The sequence below is a fragment of the Terrapene carolina genome, unplaced genomic scaffold (assembly GCF_002925995.2).
Source record: "Terrapene carolina triunguis isolate 2854851 unplaced genomic scaffold, T_m_triunguis-2.0 Scaffold175, whole genome shotgun sequence".
In the NCBI taxonomy this organism is placed as follows: domain Eukaryota; kingdom Metazoa; phylum Chordata; order Testudines; family Emydidae; genus Terrapene; species Terrapene triunguis.
In genome coordinates, this window is record NW_020664526.1 from 3,418,537 (window position 1) to 3,440,079 (window position 21,543).

Below are 21,543 nucleotides of genomic sequence, written 5' to 3' on the forward strand. Positions count from 1 at the left end.
GGTAATGTATCAGAGCTAGGGTGACCAGACAGCAAATGTGAAAAACTGGGACAGGGGGTGGGGGGGTAATAGGAGCCTATATAAGAAAAAGACCCAAAAAGCAGGACCATCCCTATAAAATCGGGACATTTGGCCACCCTAATCAGAGCAGATCTCTCCTTTGTAAGTTAAACACTAGAAAGTCTTGACAATACTTTCCTTTGGATTTCTTCCAATTCCTCTTACCATAACTAATTTATGTGGGCTTTACTGTATTTGTCACATACTTTCATGTAATTCCATTTTAGTTTTCCATCATTAAGTGTTGATCTTTAATTTACCCTGAAGCTTGTCTTTCTTCACAAATAAGCACCATTTCACTGTAAGATGATGCTATGAATCCATAAAAACATATTCCCTTTTCAGCATGCAATGCCTTATGTGACCATTTCAGAAATAGGCCTGTTGTGAACATAACAGAAGATATATGAATTCATAATTGAACTTTTTTCCAATCCTTAGATGGACAATGCTATGGAAATGTAAAGTATTTTTCTCTCTCTTTCAATCACACCCTTTGATCTTCTTGCTTACTATTGTTATGAGTAACAACTAGGATTACTGTAACTAAAAGATTAGAGTAAAAACGAATTTCTCTGTTTTTACCAGTTTATTCACATAGTGCATTTACCTGCACTTTCTCTTTTACTTCCCAGTTTTGGGAGTCTTTCACCAAGTAACAGAACAGAGTCAGTCAGTCTCTCTCTCTCTCATCAGGATGCCTATGGGGCAGGCACAGTACCTAGAACTATTAGTTCTGCTTTTTTAATATTTGACTAGATTTCAAGCTGCAAATCTCTCTTCAACAGAATGAAATATATGAGAGCACGTGTGATGAAGATTTTGATATACTTCAAAAAATGCAGCTGAATAAAGTGTCTTTATGATCCCATAAGCATACACATTATACTTTTATCACTGACACTTTGGCATGTTATTTTTTAAATAAATGTAACTATTATAAAATTTAATTCTCACAGTATTTTTGCTTGCAGTCCCCTGGCCTCTTTAAATCATTCAAGAACAATCTGTCTTTGGCCCAGTCCTGTGAAGCACTGACCATCTTGAACAATCAGGCACTATCAGCAGTCATGACTCACGCAAAAGCTGGTCTTCAAAAAATGAAAATATGGTAATTCCAAAAAGTGAATTCTCTCTTTCAGCTGAAGTTGATGGCTTTCAAAAACCTGAACAGGAAAAGTTATAAATGCCATGTTTCCAGTCTCTGAAAACTAGCCTGTGCTCGCAGTTTGTCAGTTTCAAGGAACAGATGCGGAGAACAGCACACAGGTGGCTAAGTAGAAGGGGCAAGAGTATGTGGCCTGGTCTACACTACAAAGTTAGGTTGACATAAGCTGCTTTTCATCAACCTAGTTATGTACGTGTCTACACTTAAATCTGTCTCCCACTGATATAAGTGACCCATTTCAATGACATAGTAACACCACCTCCCTTTGCAGCACAACACCATGGTCAATGTACGGAGGTCAACACACCTTGAGTGTAGACACTGCATTATTTACGTCAACAGTCCTCCAAGCAGCTGTCCCACAATGCCCGACACTGTCCACGCTGGTCACAATTGTGAGTTCCACTGACAAGGTTATGGAGACTGGAACCCCCACACCTCCCCACATTTAAAACCCCCATAAGTTTTTGAAATGATTTTTTTTTTTGGGTTGTCCAGCTTGGTGAGCACACCTCTATCTGCTCTCCAGTGTTGTGCACATCTGCCCAGCTGATCATGCTCCAGATGCGCTCCTGCCTGGAGCAGACAGGAGATACTGGGGGCTGGTCTACACCCAGCCGCTAGTTCGGCGGCTGGGGAACAAAGTTCTGGGTTTGACTTATCGCGTCTGGTCTGGACGCGATAAGTCGAACCAGGAAGTGCTCACCGTCGACTGCGGTACTCCAGCTCGGCGAGAGGAGTACCGCGGAGTCGACGGGGAGCCTGCCTGCCGCGTGTGGACCGCGTCTGAACCGCGGTAAGTTCGAACTAAGGTATGTCGACTTCAGCTACATTATTCACGTAGCTGAAGTTGCGTACCTTAGTTCGAATTAGGGGGTTAGTGTAAACCAAGCCTGGATCTCCTGGGCCTGTGGGGAGAAGAAGCTGTGCAGACACAGGTCTGAACCAGCCACAGAAATGCAGACATCTATGAGCAGATTGCTTGGGTGATGCTAGAGAAGGGGTATGACAGGGAACAGCAGCAGTGCCATGTAAAAGCAAAAGAACTACCGCAGGCATAGTAGAAGGCCAGAGAGGTCAACAATCTGGTGCCCAACCACAGACCTGCCACTTTTAAAACAAGTTGGATAGCGAAGACCCTATCACCACCCCGCACACCACCGTGGATACCTCCAAGGAACCAGAGTCACAGGCTCCCTGCCGAGAACAATAAGGAGGTGGTAGTGGCAGATGAGGAGGAAGAGGAGGAGTATGAAGGACAGGACCTGTTTTTGACTTGATCACAGTTTTACCAGTCCTGCCGGGTGAGCCCAATGTAGGGGAAGGACTCTTGGGTAAGCATGTAGATAAATTTTCCAAGACAAGAACGGCACCTCCAAATTAGCAGGACGCAGCTTTTGACTTTTCATTAATTTTCTCATACTAGAAGAGGTAGCGGTACAACAGAAACAGAGTTGCTATCAGATTTTCATTCACCTATAGAATTAGGCAGGACGGGCCATGTGGAACAGTTTATGTGCACATGTCTCTTCCTTCAATTCTCAGAGCTCTCAATGAAACTTCCATGGAGGTACATTGTAATCCTCTCCCAAAGGTTTCTAGGGATGGTAGACTTATTTCTTCCTCCATGGTAGGACACTTTCCCACACCAGGAGGCGATAACTTCAGCAGGCACCATTGCAGTACACAGGCTAGAAGCATACGAGGTCGAGCAGCTTCAGGATGCCAGCAGTAGCTACGTTCTCTCTGCCATTGTTACTCTCTGGGGCAAGGTATCAGCTAACACCACCTCCTGTGGAAAACGGTGCCGATATTCAGTGCCATTGTTCTATACTAAGTTTCATGCAACCAAGCAATTTCCTTCTTGTTTCCCTAACCCGTGGTGGATCATTCTCACCATGGCTTGAGCTGAGTGTGGCACTGGGAATCAGGAACTCCAAAGCAGAAGTGTCGATAACATTGTCTTGTTTAACTAGAGGAGCAAGAGAAGGGAGTGTGGAGGGAGGGTTCTGAATCTTAAATTTCACTTTTTGTTCCTACTATCCTGACAATGGAACCTTGGTGTGTCTTATCTGTAGCTGTGGCCATTGTGGCCTTGAGGGGGACTCCCTCCACACCAGCAAAATGATTGACCCAGGTGACAAGAAAACAGAGGATCCGGGAGGATGCGTTCTGCAAGACCCTGCAAGCCAGGGCTGCATCACACCTTGAACAGAGGGCCTGGAGGGTGAATATTGCAGACTGTATTGAGACAGAAAGAGTGGACAGGAGAAAGGCACAGGTAAGGGAGAAGAAGATGCACCAAAGCATAATGGGGCTTCTCCGACACCAAACTCAGGTGTTGCAGACGCTTGCAAAGCTCAAGGTTCAACAATCCTTGGCTTGACTCTCACTGCATTCTGTGAAGAACTGCAATATAGTGCCTCCCTACATCCCTTCTGTCATGAGTAAGGCCCTCAGCTGCACCTGCTCAGTACTTCTGATGCCCTAACAAACCAGCTAGGCTGCCTCATGGACTGCCCTGCCTAACTGGCTGAGGAGGCCAGCTGGCCAATTCTTAAACCTAGCAGCAGTAGCTCGCTGGCTGCTCAATGCACATGCCAGTGGACACTCTGCCTCCCTTTGCTTGACTTTGTTCTTCACACAGCGCACAGTCAACCTGTGTAACTCCTTGCCTGAGGAGGTTTTGAAGGCTAGGACTGTAACAGGGTTTAAAAGAGAACTAGATAAATTCATGGAGGTTAAGTCCATTAATGGCTATTAGCCAGGATGGGTAAGGAATGGTGTCCCTAGACTCTGTTTGTCAGAGGGTGGAGACGGATGGCAGGAGAGAGATCACTTGATCATTACCTGTTAGGTTCACTCCCTCTGGGACACCTGGCATTGGTCACTGTTGGTAGACAGGATACTGGGCTGGATGGACGTTTGGTCTGACCCAGTATGGCCATTCTTATGTTCTTATGACTCTCCAAGCCCCACTCCTGCTTTGCTCCTCCACTGCTCCAGCCCAGATTCTGCCCTGCATCCAGCTTTGTTCCCATCCTGTTCCAACCTTGCTCCTGCCTCTCCTTACTCCTGGTAATCCAGTTCCAGCCCTCGGCTCTGACTCCTGACTTCGACTCTGACTCTGTCTCAACCCGTTTCTCTGACATTCGGACTCCGATTACTCGGCCTAATTCCTGCTCCGAACCAATCCGCTGACACCCGCTCAGCATTCCTCATGGCTTCAGGGCCAGCCTGCCTACCCCTACCACTCAACACCAGGGAAAAGCATGGGCAACAGCAGCTTTACCTACAGTGACAGCAACAGTTGATGTATGCATAGCTACAATGGACATCCATGTTCCTTCCTCTGGTTTATTAATTAAGGTTCCTACATTTTTTTTTAAGTGAAAATGTATTTACTTTTAAATTCGTCAGATTATTTTTTGAATCAGTTTTTGTTAGTGAATAAGACGCTTGTGTTTTTAAAGTTATTCATCTTTATTAGTTTACAAAACATGATGTATGACTACTGCTGGCAGTGAAAGTAGTGCTCTCACTACACATTAAACGCCAATAGGGATCATGGGGGACCCAGCTCCCAAGTAGTACACTCACTTCACCCTGGATCACTGCCAAACACTATAGTTGTCATAAACGTACAGCACCCCTCCCCCCCGCCCCCGCCAACATTAACATGTGCATGGTCATTGATATAAACACAGATGTGCAGCAAGCACCACACAATTCGTAACAGGCCCCCAAACTGCTGTCCCAGGTTGAGTACAGTACACCACAGCACAGCATTTGGCTCGCTGTTAAATTGCTCTTTCAAAGCCTCCTTGAGCCACATAGCTGTTTGCTGAGCTCATCTGATAGCCCTTGTATCTGGCTGGTCAAACAATCTGCCTCCGCCCTCCACCCCTGCAGCAAGTTTTCCCCCTTTGCTTCCCAAATATTATGCAGGACACAATAGGCAGCTATAACCTTTGGGACTGTTTTCACACGGAGATCCAATCTGGTGAGTAAACAATGTTAGTGTCCTTACATTCGACTGTCATTCTGCACATGCTGAGCCTGTAGTTGAATCTTTCCTGGATGCTGTTGAGATGGCCAGTGCACAGCTTCATGAGCCAGGGAAGAAAGGGGTAGGCTGGTCCCCCAGGATCACTCCTGGCATTTCAACATCACCATCACCATTATGGTAATAATCCATCTGTGGGAAAGATGGTTCCCCACTTGTAGCTTTCTGAACAGTCCTGTGTTCTTAAAGATGCGAGTGTCATGCACTTTCTCTGACAAGCCAACACTGAGGTCTGTGAAGAATCCCAGGTGATCCACCAGCGCCTGCATAACCATGGAAAAGTAGCCCTTTCTGTTGATGTATTCTGTGGCAAGGGCTCTGGGCCAAAATGAGGATGTATGCACTGTCTATTGCTTCAACATAATTTAGGAAACCCATAGCTGGAAAGCCATCAATTATGTCCTATTCATTCCCAGAATCACAGTCCTGAATAGCAGGAGACAATTAATGGCCCTGTGCACATGCATGACAATGGCCCATGTAGTGGATTTTTCCCACTCCAAATGACCTCCTACTGACTGATAGCAATCTGGATTGCAAGTTTCCACAGTGTGATCACCACTCCCTTCTCCACTGTCAGTGCAGCTCTCATTTTGGTGTCCCTGAGGTGGATTCCTGGGGCAAGTTCAGGACACAGATCTAGGAATGTGGCCTTGTGCATCTGAAAGTTCTGCAGCCACTGCACGTCATCCCAAACCTGCATTACGATACGATCCCGCCAGTCAGTGTTTGTTTCTTGGGCCCAGAAGTGGTGCTCCACCATTTGCAGCTGCTCCATGAACCCCACCAACAACCCTGAATTGGTTTTCTCTATGTCTCACCACCAACTGACCGCCAAAAAATTGTCATGTTCCCTATGGTTCTTCTTGAGGTTCTGCAAATACCGTAGGATCATGCATCCTGTGCTTGAAACACATGACAGCAGTGCAGAGCTGTGCAGTTTCCATGTTTCTGTCAGAGAGGCGGACAGTGACAAGTCATGCCTGGGTTCATGGGAAATTGAAAATAGGCAGGAAAATGATAGGATAGAGCACTGCATTATGGGAAATTCACCCCTTGCTCCCACGCACCCCTGCACGACTCATTTCTGCCCCACCATGCATTGCCAAAACTACCCAAAAGACAGTGATGCACACTCAGGTATCTATCCTATCTATGTTGATGCTTTGTGCATCAACATGAGCACTCCTGGTGAGTACATGCTGCACCGACACAAGGAGCCAAGTAAGCATGTGCACAAGTGATATAGTAATTGCGGTGGCTGTATGCCAACATAACTTGCGTCAGCAAAACTTTGTAGCATAGACATGGCCTAAGACAAGTTGCTATGGCAAGAATGTTACATTCAGCATTCCTCAGTGGGGAGGCGGGGGGAGGGGGAGACAAAAATGCAGAGCATCTTTTAGGACAATTATTTCTGCCCTCTGTTTCATTTACCCCAGCCTGCTCCCTCCATCACTCTTTATCCCCACTGTGTACATCTGTCTCATCTCTGCATTTCTCTTTCAATTTATGTTAGTTTCTATTTGGTCTCCATTTTTCCCCTCATAGCTTCTCTTCCGAAGCGGACAGCCTGAACTACTACTCCCCGTTCTCCTCTACTCTCAGACACCTAATTCTTCTAACCCTGGGCTTCGTTTCTGCTCCTCTTCTATCATATTACCTCAGTGAAAGCCCCAAAGAACAGTCTCTCTTAGGGATTTTAGGCAGCAGATCTCTCCAAGTTCTGATCTGTTCCTCTCCCCAAACCTCCTGTTTGGCTCCCAGATATGGCAATCATTATGGAGCTCTTAATTGTGCTACATCAATTGCAGAAGCAATTAGCAGGGGAGAAGCCGCCATCAATTACTGCTTATCAGCCATGACAGCAGCCACCAGTGGCCAGAGGGTAACACAGCTGGAAAACAATATCCTAACTCCCATAGAATTATTTCCCCCTGTAAGATCTTCAGGATAGGGGCCATCTTTTTGTTCTGTGTTTGTACAATCCCTAGCACAACAGGGTCCTCCTAGTCCATGACAAAGGCTAAGTTTTCATCATGGATATTTTTAGTAAAAGTCATGGACAGGTCACGGGCAATAAATAAAAATTCACGGAAGCCTGTCTCTGACTGTGACCTGTCTCTAACTTTCACTAAAAATATCCCTGGCAAACGGGGTAGGCGGGTTGAGCACCCACTGGTACTGGGGCTCCCGGGTCCCCCACTGCTGCAGTGCATGGGAGCTTGGGGTTCCCCTGCCTGCTGTGGCTGGTCAGCTGCAGGGTCCCCCCACCAGGGCAGGTGCTGGGAGCTGCGTGGGTGGGGCTGGCTGAGAGCTCCAATCCCAGGGCAGAAAATGTCACAGAGGTCAACAGAAGTCACGGATTCCCTGACTTCCGTGACATAATCGTAGCCTTATCAATGACTCGTATTGGCATTAATAATAATATTAACCGTTGCACAGGGGATTGGTCAAAGGCAAGCCTACAGATAGATAGTGACCAAAAGGATGGGTGAGAGGCCCCCTCATTTTTAGCAGAACCTTTTAAAACTTAAGTTAGAGAGGCCATCTTAACCTCCTATATCCACTAGTGCATCCAAGAACAACTGATTATGGTAATACCTAGCTGATAAGAATAATTCTGCTAAAATAATCAGTTAGTGGTGATATTTAAGTTGTTAGATGTTAAGGTTACCACCTCATTCATATGCTGTCTTCAAACTCATTAAGATCTCATCTGGACTAGAAAAAAGGTGATAATTAAAACATTCTAGATAGTGTGGCTTTCAAATGAAGTGCTCTTTAAAATATTGTTTGCACTTAGTGTAGACAGTGTTTAAAACCTTTAAAAATCAGGTTAGGGGCCATGCCCCTGGCCAACTATGTCCCAATCTACATCAGATGGTCAAAATGGCATCTGGGTTATTTGTGACAGCTGGCTGATAGCTAGATATTTTTTAGGCTGCAGTGTGATTAGTATGCTAACGATATCCAGTTCCACTTCTTTCACCAAACACAGATTCTACTGTTTCATTCCTTCCCCACAGCCTGGCCAAAATCGACACCTACATGAAAATGAACTGGCTGTGATGATCATGTCAAGACTGAAGTGATAGCTTGTTGAAAGTGTAAAACATCTAGTAGAATGGGCTAGATGTTGCACCAATTAAAGGAATGCCCACCTATCACCAAAATACTTTACAGTCTGGGTATCCTGTTGGATTCATCACTACTCCTGGATTTTGAGGCCTTGTCTGCACTACAAAACATATATGCATCTGAAGAAGTGGGTTGTAGCCCACGAAAGCTTATGCTCTAATAAATTTGTTAGTCTCTAAGGTGCCACAAGTACTCCTGTTCTTTTTGGGGATACAGACTAACAAGGCTGCTACTCTGAAACCTACAAAACATATGTTACTGACAAGAAACGTCAGCAACAGGTAACAGATACAGTTAAATTGTGTTTAATACTGGTTCAGCTACACGTATAGACAAAGAAAATGGTGCTGAACATTGCTTGCTCCTGCCTATCTACACTCACAGCATCTGTAACCTGAATTTCAGCACTGGTTCAACATCATCTCTCGCTGACACCCATTGGGAACAGGGAGTATTTATTTCTTGCACTGTAGACAATACGTGAAGTAAAAAACAATTGGATCACTGCCTTTAATGTACACAATTCCCAGGAGACTGATCACTCCTTCCTGACATACTGTGCAAGTGGAAAACCTCCAGGCTAAATAAATTAAGGTAATTGTTTCTACTTAGGGTTCCCCATAAAATTCACCCAGAAGCTTTGGCTTGAGCATAGTGCAGCTGCCTGAAGTTGAGTACAGGGTGAGTCATCATTGTCCCCTCTAAAATAGAAAGAGTTTTGAAGAATGTCTCACCATTGCTCACATTGGTTCAGCTGAACGGTTGTTTGCAATGTTAGAAGCCCTAGTGTATACAGGCTTTTGGCTGCCAACAGTTTATCAGTTCCCTGTCAATTAAAATTTGCTCCCTGCAGGTCTAAATAATAGGGTGTGAAAACCACATCAGCAGCTGAAACCCCATCTACACTAAGGCTCATCACACTGACAACACCCGGTCAGCTGAATTCATGTTAACAGTGGGAAACTTTCCAGAAATGTACCTAGTTTAGACAAGACCTGTGCAATGAATGTGCTAGTGAATTATCTTTTAAGCCTCAAATCTTCCAGGACCCAATTACCTGAAAGACTCCCTCTCCACCTGTACCCACAGCAATAGTTAAGATCAGCTTGTTTGTTCTGATGTCGGTTCCCTTGATGGCCAGCACGCCCATCCCCCAGAATTTCTCCCTCTGGACCAGTTCAACTCTGGTCGTGACATAAGGCTCATTTTTATTTAATAACACTACTCTACAGCCAAAATGCTTCTGAAATAAATGTAGTCAAACTTTACTAATTCTGGGTTCTTTAGAACGAAAACGATGCTTAAAATTGTTGATTGGCTCTAGTTTTCAAGATATGCTATTGGGTCAGTATATACGACCCTTGACTTGGGAATGGCGGAGGATAAGTGAGTTATAAAGGGAAGGGATCTCAATTTAAACCAGAAATCACTAAAATACATCTTTGACTGGATCTATGAATAAATCTATGACTGGGTTTGGACAGTACTTGCTTTTTAGGCAAAACAATGAATGATGCAATCTGAAGCTGGTATTGCGTCATACATGATATGAATTGCATCATGTTATTCCTAGAAGTCATGGATGATGCAATCATAACGAAGATTACATCACTCTGCTGAACAAATTGCCCTATATCAGCTCTAGAAATCACAGTGTCGTGCTCTCTTATTTGTCAGTGTTTGATTTTGCAAAGGGACACATTTCTGTTTAGCCAAAGTGAGCAGAAATGCCTCGTACTTGTGTGAACAGTGCAGATAACTTCTGCTATGTTTGTGGTGAAGTGACTTTTGCATCACAAAAGCGCAGTATAACCACTATGGTTAAGAAAGCCTATCACCTTTATTTTGGCTGCAAAATTGGAGATCAGGACAAGAGGTGGGCCCCACACATATGCTGCAACACTTGTGCAACAAATCTTCGCCAGTGGTTGAACAGGAAAAGGAAATCTATGCCTTTTGCAGTGCCAATGATTTGGAGAGAGCCAACAGATCATACCAGCAGTTGTTACTTCTGCATGGTGCCTCCAGTTGGGAAAGGTGTGTCAAAGAAGAAAAAGTGGACTGTGCATTATCCAAACATTCCATCAGCTATACGCCTAGTACCTCACGGAGAAGGACTGCCGGTTCCTGATGCACCAGCATCATTCTCACTTGACGAGGAAGAGGATGAAACTTCTGGTCCTGAACCATCAATGTCACAGGACCCACATTTTCTCCCATCCTCCTCCTCTGAACCACACCTCATAACACAAGGTGAACTGAATGACCTTGTCAGGGATTTGGAACTACCCAAGAGTAAGGCAGAGCTGTTGGACTCCACACTACAGCAGTGGAATCTCCTGGCAGGTGATGTTAGGGTCTCCATGTTCCGTGACCGTCAAAAGGATCTTGTCCCATTCTTCTTCATGGAAGGTGATCTTGTAGCCTGCAACAACATCGATGGTGTGATGGCAGCCCTCAACATCGTTCATGATCCAGATGAGTGGAGACTGTTCATTGATTCATCGAAGACGAGTCTTAAAGCTGTTTTACTGCATAATGGCAATGTTTTGCCATCAATTCCAGTTGGTCATGCAGTCCATATGAAGGAAACCTATGACAACATGAAACAACTTTTGAGGTGCATAAACTATGACCAACATCAGTGGCAGCTTTGTGACGATTTGAAGGTTGTTGCTCTCTTGCTTGGTCTGCAGACTGGATACACGAAGTACTGCTGTTTTCTCTGCAAATGGGATAGTCGTGCAAGAGATTCCCACTACATCAAGAAAGATTGGCCACTCCCACAGTCATTGGAGCCTGGGAGGGAAAGTGTTCAGCATCCACCACATGTTGAATCAAGGAAGATTTTGTTACCACCCTTACACATCAAGCTGGGTCTGATGAAGAACTTTGTCAAGGCCACTGACAAAACACAAGCAGCTTTCAAATACCTCCGTGGAAAATTTCCAAGGTTAAGTGAAGCTAAGATAAAGGAAGGTGTCTTTGTTGGTCCTCAGATTCGTGAACTGCTTCAAGATGATGCATTTGACCATGCACTGTGTGGCAAGGAAAAGACGGCATGGAAAGCCTTCCAGTTAGTGGCAATAAATTTTCTCGGAAACAACAAGGCAGACAACTACAGGTTGTTGGTGGAAAACCTCCTCAAGGCATACAAAAGCCTTGGTTGCAACATGTCACTAAAGATACAATTTTTGCACTCTCATCTAGATTTTTTTCCACCGAACTGCGGAGCAGTGAGCGACGAGCACGGCGAGCGATCTCACCAGGACATTGCAACAATGGAGAAACACTATCAGGGCAAATGGAGCCCATCAATGCTTGCAGACTATTGCTGGACAGTGACAAGAGATGCTCCGTTTAATGAATACAAGAGACAAGCCAAGAAGCGCCGAGTAGACACTGAATAGGACTAAACTATGTACATAATACTTTTTTGCCTTTTGTTTCATAATACATTTTATTTATATAACCCTTTTGCTGATTTTTAAAGTGTTACATAAACAGGACAGGTGGAAATATTATCATGTAAAGCAACCATAAACACATGAAAAGAAACTAGGTTTACAATTTATGATTAAAACTCTACTATCTACACAATATACATAGATATAAAATGTAAAAACTTAAATATCTTAGAAACAGTAGCCAATCAATTGTTTTAATTGTCATATTTGAATTCAGCCCATCAAAATACATAATAAATAGCACATTTTATCTCTGAAGCACACGACTTCTCAAAAATTGTAGACCAGTGTAATTGGTTGCTGTGGTTGACATTTGTCTGCTCGTTGCTTTTAGTTCTAATTTTAATTGTCAGTTTGGGATTTGTAACTTGCCTAACATTTAGTTTACTAAAGTTTGTTAGTGATGGTTACAGCAACGGCTATATCTTTATATCACTTTCCCACTGACTGCAGGAGGAAGAATATGAATATATATTTCTACATTTTTGTAATTAAAGTACATTGTTGCCATTATTAAGCGTGCTATGAAAATTCATCTGACAGAAAATGAATTTTTTAAATATAGTATTTTACTCTTTTAAGTAGTGATTAGAATGTACTTTATACTACATCACCATTTTCCTTTAACACACAGGGCACATAGAACCACGCTTAAAGCTAAACTGCAAAGCAAATAATAAATCCACATTTTAACTCTTTCAGCTAGATGCTCTTGGCAAGCTTTTTGAGAGACCTGAACAGTGGTCACAAGTATCTGTAACCTGAATTGAAACCTCCCCCCTACCCAGCTACACAAATGAAGGAAGATAGGCCGTGAGGAGAATCTGAATGTGGACTACAGGAGGATGCAAAATTTACAACAAATCTATTCCCTGCTGTGCTGTTATGTGACAGAATCTAAGCTTTCATTTTAAAAGACAGGTTTCTAGCACTATGGTTGGGAAGTAACATGCCCAACACAAAATGAATATAAACTGATGTGCTGAGGTCAGTTTCGAGTAATCCTGAAACAATGGGACTGAGAAATATGAACTGTTGCATTTGAACAGACCATGGAACTTCACTATGACAACTTACAGGTCAACATTGATAAATTCACTGCTAATTGTTTTTAGCAAAAACATCAACCTAACCAGGTTATCCATTATTATATGCGGTGGAACACCTGGGGTAGTGAAAAGCTGTGTAGTGTTGCAAGGATGGGGAAAAGAGGAGTTAAGCCACATCCCACCCTCAAAATGCCAAGTGCTGTGAGATTTTAAATGCAATATCCTGTACCACACAAGATTTGGCAGCAGGAAAATTTTTATCGATTTTAATATAAAAATGCTATACTGATTTTATTATTCATTTTCATATTTTGTTCACTGGCCACTGCCTTTTTTCCCCACTTACACAGAATTGCTGCAAAATTTTTAGTCTGCTGCAGCAGAAATCTGCAGAAACTAGGGGATCTTCCCACAGACTGATATCCAGCTCGCTGCAGTCTACAAAAGCCCATCTATTAGAGATCAATAAGATGTAGATTTTTTATTTTTTTTTTAATTTTCAGCAGCACATTTCTTACCCACAACTTTCTGTTGACCCAAAATGGGCCGTAGCATTATCGTCTGTTGAACTGGCTATTTCTTTTTCATTTCAAAGATATTAATGTTCAAAGATTTCATTTAATCATAGTTGAGAAGTCACTGAGAATTACCTCCATCCATCACTTACTTTCAGAACGTGCTTTGCTGTCATAGCCAGTTACCTATATTTCTGTTAACAGAGATATTTTCCTTCCAAATCAACTTAATCTTCTTGTCCAGTTTATTCAGTAATACTAATGTTGTCACCATATAATCACAATTGATTATTTGATGACTGTGATGTCAAACGCTGAACTTTAGCACTAAATAATATAAAAGAATGGTCTATTTACAGAACTTTTTTTTTTTGGCATTACTTGCACCTAAGTGGCTACTAGTAACACAAAGTTTGAACTCAACATTTCAGTGGTTGAATCTCAGATCTGGAAATTACTGCTTATATAATATACAGTGCACAGTAATATGCGCCCAAATAACAGTAATAGTAGTATTAATACTTAGCTCTTATATAGCACTTTTCATCAGTAGATCTCAAAGTGCCTAAAATCTGTAATTGTCGTATGCGTGTCTCTCTCACCAACAGAAATTGGTCCAATAAAAGATATTACTTCACCTATCTTGTCTCTCACAATCTTTAATGCATTTAACTTCACAACGCCCTTGTGACATAAGGAAGCCCTTTTAAAAACATTGATATAAACTCTTGTGTACAGAATTTAGTTTTGTCAGTTGATGAAGTAACTATATTTAATGGGACAGCAAATCTTTTAAACATAAGGATCAATTACCTTTTACAAGCAATTTATCTCTAATAGACACTCTCCGAGTAGAATCAGAAGCTGGGTTGGATGTACGGGGCCCTTTGACACCATCATCCCGCTTCAGTTTGCTTGCCAGCGTTAGCATTACTGCTATCTTCAACCTGGAACGCAGGCATCAAAATAAGATTAGTCACTACAGTTCAAAGTGCCAGATAAAGTCACAAAATAGTCAAAAGTTTCAAATTACAACTAAATGTAGAGCCAAGTGGAATCCAGGGTATCCTACTGACAGCTTGTCTACACTTGAAAGGCTACAGCAGCATAGCTTCACGGTTCTTGTGCTTCCATGTAGATGTTACCTACACCGACAGAAGGGGTTCTCCTGTCGGTGTAGTTAATCCACCTCACTGAGGGGCGGTAGCTAGGTTGACAGAAGAACTCTTCCATCGAGGTAGCATGACCTACATAGAGACTTAGGTCAGCTTCACTATGGTGCTCAGGACAACTTGAGACAATTTCAGGTGGAAATACTAAGGAGCTGACTTTTAGTGCATTAAATTATAGTGCAAATGATTACAGTAGAGATAGTTCAAAATAGTTTTAACGCATTCAGTAGATTTCACTCTGATTCCAATGAAGTTTCACTCTGCTAATCAGCTAAAATATACCACTTCTTGATGTCATTGGCTCCACAGAATATGTCTCCTGCTTGACCGTGGAGGGAGTGGGGTGGTCACAGAATCTTTTTAAGTAATTAAAAGCATTAAAGGGTATTTGCATATCCCTGGAAGCTAATATTCTATAGCTGCTAAGTACTGCATTCAAAGAGAATCCTCTCATCAGTTCTGACCCTGCAGAAAGGGGAGAGGGGACTATCCCCTTGTAGGGAGGGATAATATGAAATCTCCATTTTTGCTGCAAATGCCCTTAGCAGGGCGTGAAGAAGAGACACTCCCACCAGGCCCTCCCTCACACTTGCCAGCATTCCAAACAACTATAGTGGATGGAGACACACCACTCCGATACATGGTGATGAGGGCCATCTAAAGCCTGGTCTACAGTAGAAAATTAGGTCAGTATAACTACATTGCTCGAGGTGTGAAAAATCCACACCCCCGAGACAGCTAAACTGACCTAACCCCTCACATTTAGAAAGTGCATCATGGGGTGGTGGAGCCCTACAGCCTGGTCTACACTTAGAAGGTAGACTGACATAGCTACATTGGGCAGGGGTGTGGAGGGGAAAAAACCAACACACCCCTGAACGATGTAGCTATGCTGACCTCACCCACTGTATAGATTCAGCTATGACAATGGAAGAATGCTTCCATTGGTCTGGCTACCATCGCTCAGGGAGGTGGTGTTCCTATACTGACTGAAAACCCCATCTGTCATGCTGGGTGTATCTATACCGGGGTGGGCAAACTTTTTGGCCCAAGGGCCACATCTGGGTGAATGCTCATGAAATTGTGGGTTGGGGTGCGGAAGGGGGTGAGGGCTCTGGCTGGGGGCTGTGGATGAGGGGTTCAGGTTGCAGGAGGGTGCTCCAGGCTGGGATCGAGGGGTTCAGATTGCGGGAGGGGGATCAGAGCTGGGGCAGGGGGTTAGGCTCCAGGCAGCGCTTATCTCAAGCAGCTCCCAGAAGCAGCGGCATGTCCCCCGTCCGACTCCTATGCGTAGGCGCAGACAGCCAGCTCTGTGTGCTACCCTGTCTGCAGACACCGCCCCTGGAGCTGTGGGGGTGGTGCTTGGGGCGGATGCAGCATGCGGCGCCCCATGGCTGCCCCTATGGGTAGGAGCCGGAGGGGGGACATGCCGCTGCTTCTGGGAGCCACGCGAAGTGGGGCAAGCCCCCGACCCCACTCCCCGGCGGGAGCTTGAGGGCCGGATGTAGCCCCCGGGCCGTAGTTTGCCCATTCCTGATCTATACTATCGAGTTATGCTGGTATAGCTATGGCTACAGCTATTCTGGCATAATCTTTATAGTGTAGACAAACCTTAAGCATCTGGATAGATACAGAGGCCCAGCCACAGCTCCTAAGATAAGAAGCGATCATTTTGTTACATCAGTCTTCCCTTAAAGGAATTGATGAAGATTTCTGTGATATATCACTATGGACCTCCATTGTATGAAGGCATATAAAGGACAGTGCTTGAAAATTACAAACACAAAACCTAATCAATATGCTAAACAGCCAGAAGGCACTTATGCAAGACCACTGGTAGTTCTAGAGAAAATTGCTCTTTGATATAGGCCAGGACCAAAGCCTGGGGAAACCACACGCTGTAAGACTTTGACTTCACTGGAGGAAAATGGATGTGTTCCTACGTTAGTAACTTGACTTAGATTATCGCAAGGTAAAATTCTAGTGAAGGCAAAGCAGTTTGCCATTTTCATACAAGTTAGCAAATTGAATTAAAACTGGAAAAATAGGAAGAGGCACAGTTAAGTAGGGCCTTAAAGATATTCTTAAGAAACATGAACTTATAGTGAAGAAGGACGAGCCACTTGAAGTATTCATATTCTAGGTAATGTGGTCAGAACAAAAATAGACCCAACGTAGGCGTCAAGGAGGCCGGTAAGGCAACATTAATTATAATATAACATGAGGGACTTGATGAGAGATTTTGCTGTGTAGACTTCAGCTCTGTACCTGTATGCTCCATTCTTGTGAACAAGCGGTAAAGTAAAATTTGTCATTCGTGCACCAGCTATTTCACTTTCTTAGCATTTATACTACATATTAGACAGGCAAGGAAAAATTTTAGGCCTGCAAATCTAGATAGTACACCTGTAAAAGCAGTTATTTTCCAAAAATCTGGGGAGAAAATAGTATGGATCCAGGCTACGATTTATATGCCAAACTTTAGAAACTCAAAATGCCATTGCATTAATTAGGTAATGAAGACGCACAGAAAGAGAAATGAAGGCATTAAACAAGAACAAAACGGAAATGTTGAAAAGAACAAAATATAGCAAATAATTGAATAATAAAGTTAGAAAATCACAAATCATATTTGTGGCATATTATACTGATAAGAAATGCAAAGACCTTGAATGCACTGGGCGTAGTAGCGTCTAAATCTGGTCCTGAAATATCCACTTACCTAGGGGAAATATAAATCTTGCTTGGCAAAGTGAGCCAAGCTAGGATGGGAAACCACCAATTTCACCTCTCTGGAGGGAGGAGAAAGGACCAGAGCGCAGCCCAGAGAAGAGGAGAGGAAGAACAAGGAATGAGTGGCACAGGCACTACTACTTTTACAAGGAGTGAGAGTGAAGAAGGGAAAAGCTGGAGCACCTATTACTTTCCCCAGAAGGGTAGGATAAAGAACAGAATGACCACATGGGGAAGAGTAGCTCCTGTCCCCTCAGATCCTGGACAAGAGTAAGGCTCCAATCCCCAAAGGTGTTTAGGTGCCTCACTTACATTGATTTCAATGGGAATCATAGAATATCAGGGTTGGAAGGGACCTCAGGAGGGCATCTAGTCCAACCCCCTGCTCAAAGCAGGGCCAATTCCCAACTAAATCATCCCAGCCAGGGCTTTGTCAAGCCTGACCTTAAAAACCTCTAAGGTAGGAGATTCCACCACCTCCCTAGGTAACCCATTCCAGTGCTTCACCACCCTCCTAGTGAAAAAGTTTTTCCTAATATCCAACCTAAACCTCCCCCACTGCAACTTGAGACCATTACTCCTTGTTCTTTCATCTGGTACCACTGAGAACAGTCTAGATCCACCCTCTTTGGAACCCCCTTTCAGGTAGTTGAAGGCAGCTATCAAATCCCCCCTCATTCTTCTCTTCTGTAGACTAAACAATCCCAGTTTCCTCAGCCTCTCCTCTTAAGTCATGTGCTCCAGCCCCCTAATCATTTTTGTTGCCCTCCGCTGGATTCTTTCCAGTTTTTCCACATCCTCCTTCTAGTGTGGGGCCCAAAACTGGACACAGTACTCCAGATGAGGCCTCACCAATGCCGAATAGAGGGGAACGATCACATCCCGCGATCTGCTGGCAATGCTCCTACTTATACAGCCCAAAATACTGTTAGCCTTCTTGGCAACAAGGGCTCACTGTTGACTCATATCCAGCTTCTCATCCACTGTAACCCCTAGGTCCTTTTCTGCAGAACTGCTGCCTAGCCACTTCCGTCCTAAGTGAAGGACTCTGCACTTGTCCTTGCTGAACCTTATCAGATTTCTTTTGGCCCAATCCTCTAATTTGTCTAGGTCCCTCTGTATCCTACCCCTACCCTCCAGCATATCTACCACTCCTCCCAGTTTAGTATCATCTGCAAACTTGCTGAGGATGAAATCCACGCCATCCTCCAGAACATTAATGAAGATATTAAACAAAACCGGCCCCAGGACCGACCCTTGGGGCACTCCGCTCGATACCGGCTGCCAACTAGACATGGAGCCACTGATCACTACCCGTTGAGCCGGATGATCTAGCCAGCTTTCTATCCACCTTATAGTCCATTCATCTAATCCATACTACTTTACATGCTGGCTCCTAAATGCCTTTGAGGAACTGGGCCTTAATGTCCCCCAGACTGCATTAATGGGGCAGAGCAGGAAGTGTTCAGAATTTGTTAACAGGGGGAGGAGGGGAGAGAAGAGGGCATGGGGAGAGGCCAGAATTTATTTGGGAGGAACACAGGACAGAAGAGCCCCCAAAACGTGTTAATTTGATCATGTGGGAGATTCCAAAACGATCAATTGATGCAGGAGAGAAAAGCTGATGTATGGAGATGCGTAATTTAAACAGGGCAGGTGGTAGCTGGGAGCTCTTGTGAGTTGGCAGATTCAGGGCTTGTCTACACGGAATTGCTCCTAATTAACTCTGTCAGTCTGTCCCCAGGGCGGGGGAGATAAAAGGGAGCAGTGTCTGTCCCTGTGGGAGGGGCAGGACAGGGAGGCAGAGTCCATCCCTGGGCAGGGGGAGGAGAGGAGAGAGGCAGGGGGTTGCGGAGGGGGAAACATCCAGCTGTCCCAGTGGGGGCAGGAAGGGGGAGGAGCATCTGTCAATCCATCCCAAGGGAGGGGGGGCAGGGAAAGAAAGGGGTCCAGCGTCCCTCAGCCTGTCCCCCGGCCCGTCCCCCCGGGGGGGGGGGGGGGGAGAGGGGAAAGGGAGCAGCGTCCCTCGGCCTGTCCCCCTGGGGGAGGGGGCAGCGTCCCTCGGCCCGGCCCCCTTGGGATCTCGGGGGAGGGTGAAGGGGGCAGCGTCCCTCGGCCGGTCTATCTGGGGGGAGGGGCGCTGGATGGCGCCGGGCCGGGCGGACTCACCTGGGCACCGAGTCAGGTCCCGGCTGCAGCGTCCCCCACCATCCCGGCCTGCCCGGCCCGGCCCCGCCCCGCGGCCCGGCGCTCCCGGAAGTGGGGGCGGGGCCGCTCTTTCAACACCAACTTTATTAGCAGCAGCCGCCGCTGCCGCGCGCCAGCCCCGGTTGGCCCCGCCCCGCCGCGCGGCGTCTCGCCTGGGAGAGGTGCTGAGCGCGCCCCGGGGGGGGTCCCAGCGCGAGGCGCGCCCCGGCTCGTAGCCCCGGGGAGGGGGGGGTCCCAGAGCGCGGGGCGCGCCACATCTCCCCGAGGTACGGAGCCGCCTGGCCCGCGTCCGGGGTCTGAATTGAGCCTGCGGGCCGCTTACCGACCACCCCGGCACTACCCGCTGCTAGGCTCTGCTCGGCCCCTTGCTCCATCGCCTCCTTGTGTCTGTCCCTCCACGGCAGGCAACAGAGAGCCTGGGGTTTGCCGTTAAGGCACATCACCCGCTAGCCCCCCTCTGTCAGCTCCACTAGCTTGTCCAGGCATTAACCCGTGTCTCCACTGTCAATCACAGCCCTGGTTCTCAACCACGTTTCAGGGGATCTGCCAGAATAAACTAGAGAACAGGGCAGGCCTTGGACTTGCTGGGGCCCAGGGCCTCAGCAACAAAGCTTTGAGGGGGCCCCAGGGGCGTGGGGCCACGGGCAGTTGCCCTGCTTGCTGTCCCCTAATGCACCGCGGTCCTGGCTTTTATGCTACTGGGTATGCAGAAAAACAGTTAAAAGAACAGGAGTACTTGTGGCACCTTAGAGACTAACAAATTTATTAGAGCATAAGCTTTCGTGGGCTACAACCCACTTCTTGTGGGCCAAGGAATTTGTATAGCATGTTGGGGGCCTCGGGAAGAAAACAATTGAGAACCCTTGAATTACAGCAACCTCAATCACCTTCTCCTTCTAGTACCTCCTTGCTTACTCCCTTGCTGCCTCTGATGCATGATGAAAACTCCCTGTCAGAATCTGTAAAACTGACACTTTCTCCTCTCATAAAACCCTCCTCAAAACCAACCTCTGCTGTGATGCCAACAAATCAAACCCATCAGCCATTGGCTCCGCAAGTGATGACCTGAGATTTCTGTTCTTCTACTAAGCTGTCTTTGATTTACTGTTACCTCATCCTACCAACGCACCTCCACCATCCTGGCATGGCGATTGTGAGCTTTCTGCGGCAGGAATTGTCCTTTTCGTTATATGCCTATAAACTGCTTGTAAAATGGGACTCTGACCCTCAACTGGAGTTCTTAGATAGGACTAATATAGTTACCTCTTTTGACCCATGCGGCTAGCCAAAGTTGTAGGGCCCTAGGGGTTGTTCCAGTTAGAAGGAGAAATTGATGATGGAGCAGAGTAATTGATGTAATCATATTTGTTGACAGAATGTACAAAATCCTGTTTCCATGAACACAGCAGGAATCAAACAAGAGACAGGGTCTTTGCTCACTTACAGCTCCAAGCTCCATTTCCAGTCAGCAAAAGCTCTCTTACATTGGTATAACTCAAAAAATCTGAAAAATCCTCACCCCTGAGCAACGCAGTTATATCAACTGAACTCTCTGGTGTAGACAGCACTCTGTCAACCAGAGGGCTTCTCCTGCCGACATAGCTACTGCGTCTCATGGAGGTGACAACTACACCAACAGGAGCAGCGTAGAAGCATCTTCACTAAAATGCTGCAGTTGGGCCAATGCAGTGTTTTAAGTGTAGACCTGTCCCTAGCTTTTCTCAGGGCGAGGTTCCCACTGCTTGTTCTGAGTGTGCCCTTGGTTTTTCTGCCCTTGCTTTCTTTCAGACCCACAATCTTTCACAAAAAATAGGCAGAGCAACCCATCTGCCCACAAGTACCCTGCAAGTTTGGGGCAGTGAGTGCCTGTGTTTGGGGTGGAGGCCTCTTGTTTCAGCTACCTGCCTACATAACGAAATTTAATGGCTTCTTACAATCATTTTAAATGAAGGCAGCAGTTACAC

The 21,543-nt window shown here is 45.4% G+C and overlaps 1 protein-coding gene across 2 annotated transcripts in view; it reads right to left on the reverse strand.

Annotated features, from left to right (window-relative positions):
- LOC113406991 (NEDD8-conjugating enzyme UBE2F) overlaps positions 1–19,620 on the reverse strand; it is a 135,075-nt gene extending 115,455 nt beyond the window's left edge. For both annotated transcript variants that reach the window (XM_029912064.1, XM_026654011.2), the window contains exons 1-2: positions 19,541–19,620; positions 14,280–14,413 (exon numbers count right to left, since the gene is read on the reverse strand). In XM_029912064.1, the coding sequence (XP_029767924.1) occupies positions 14,280–14,397 (118 nt within the window). In that variant the 5' untranslated portion in view covers positions 14,398–14,413; positions 19,541–19,620. The remainder of the gene's footprint in view (positions 1–14,279; positions 14,414–19,540) is intronic.
- Positions 19,621–21,543: the final 1,923 nt, after the last annotated feature.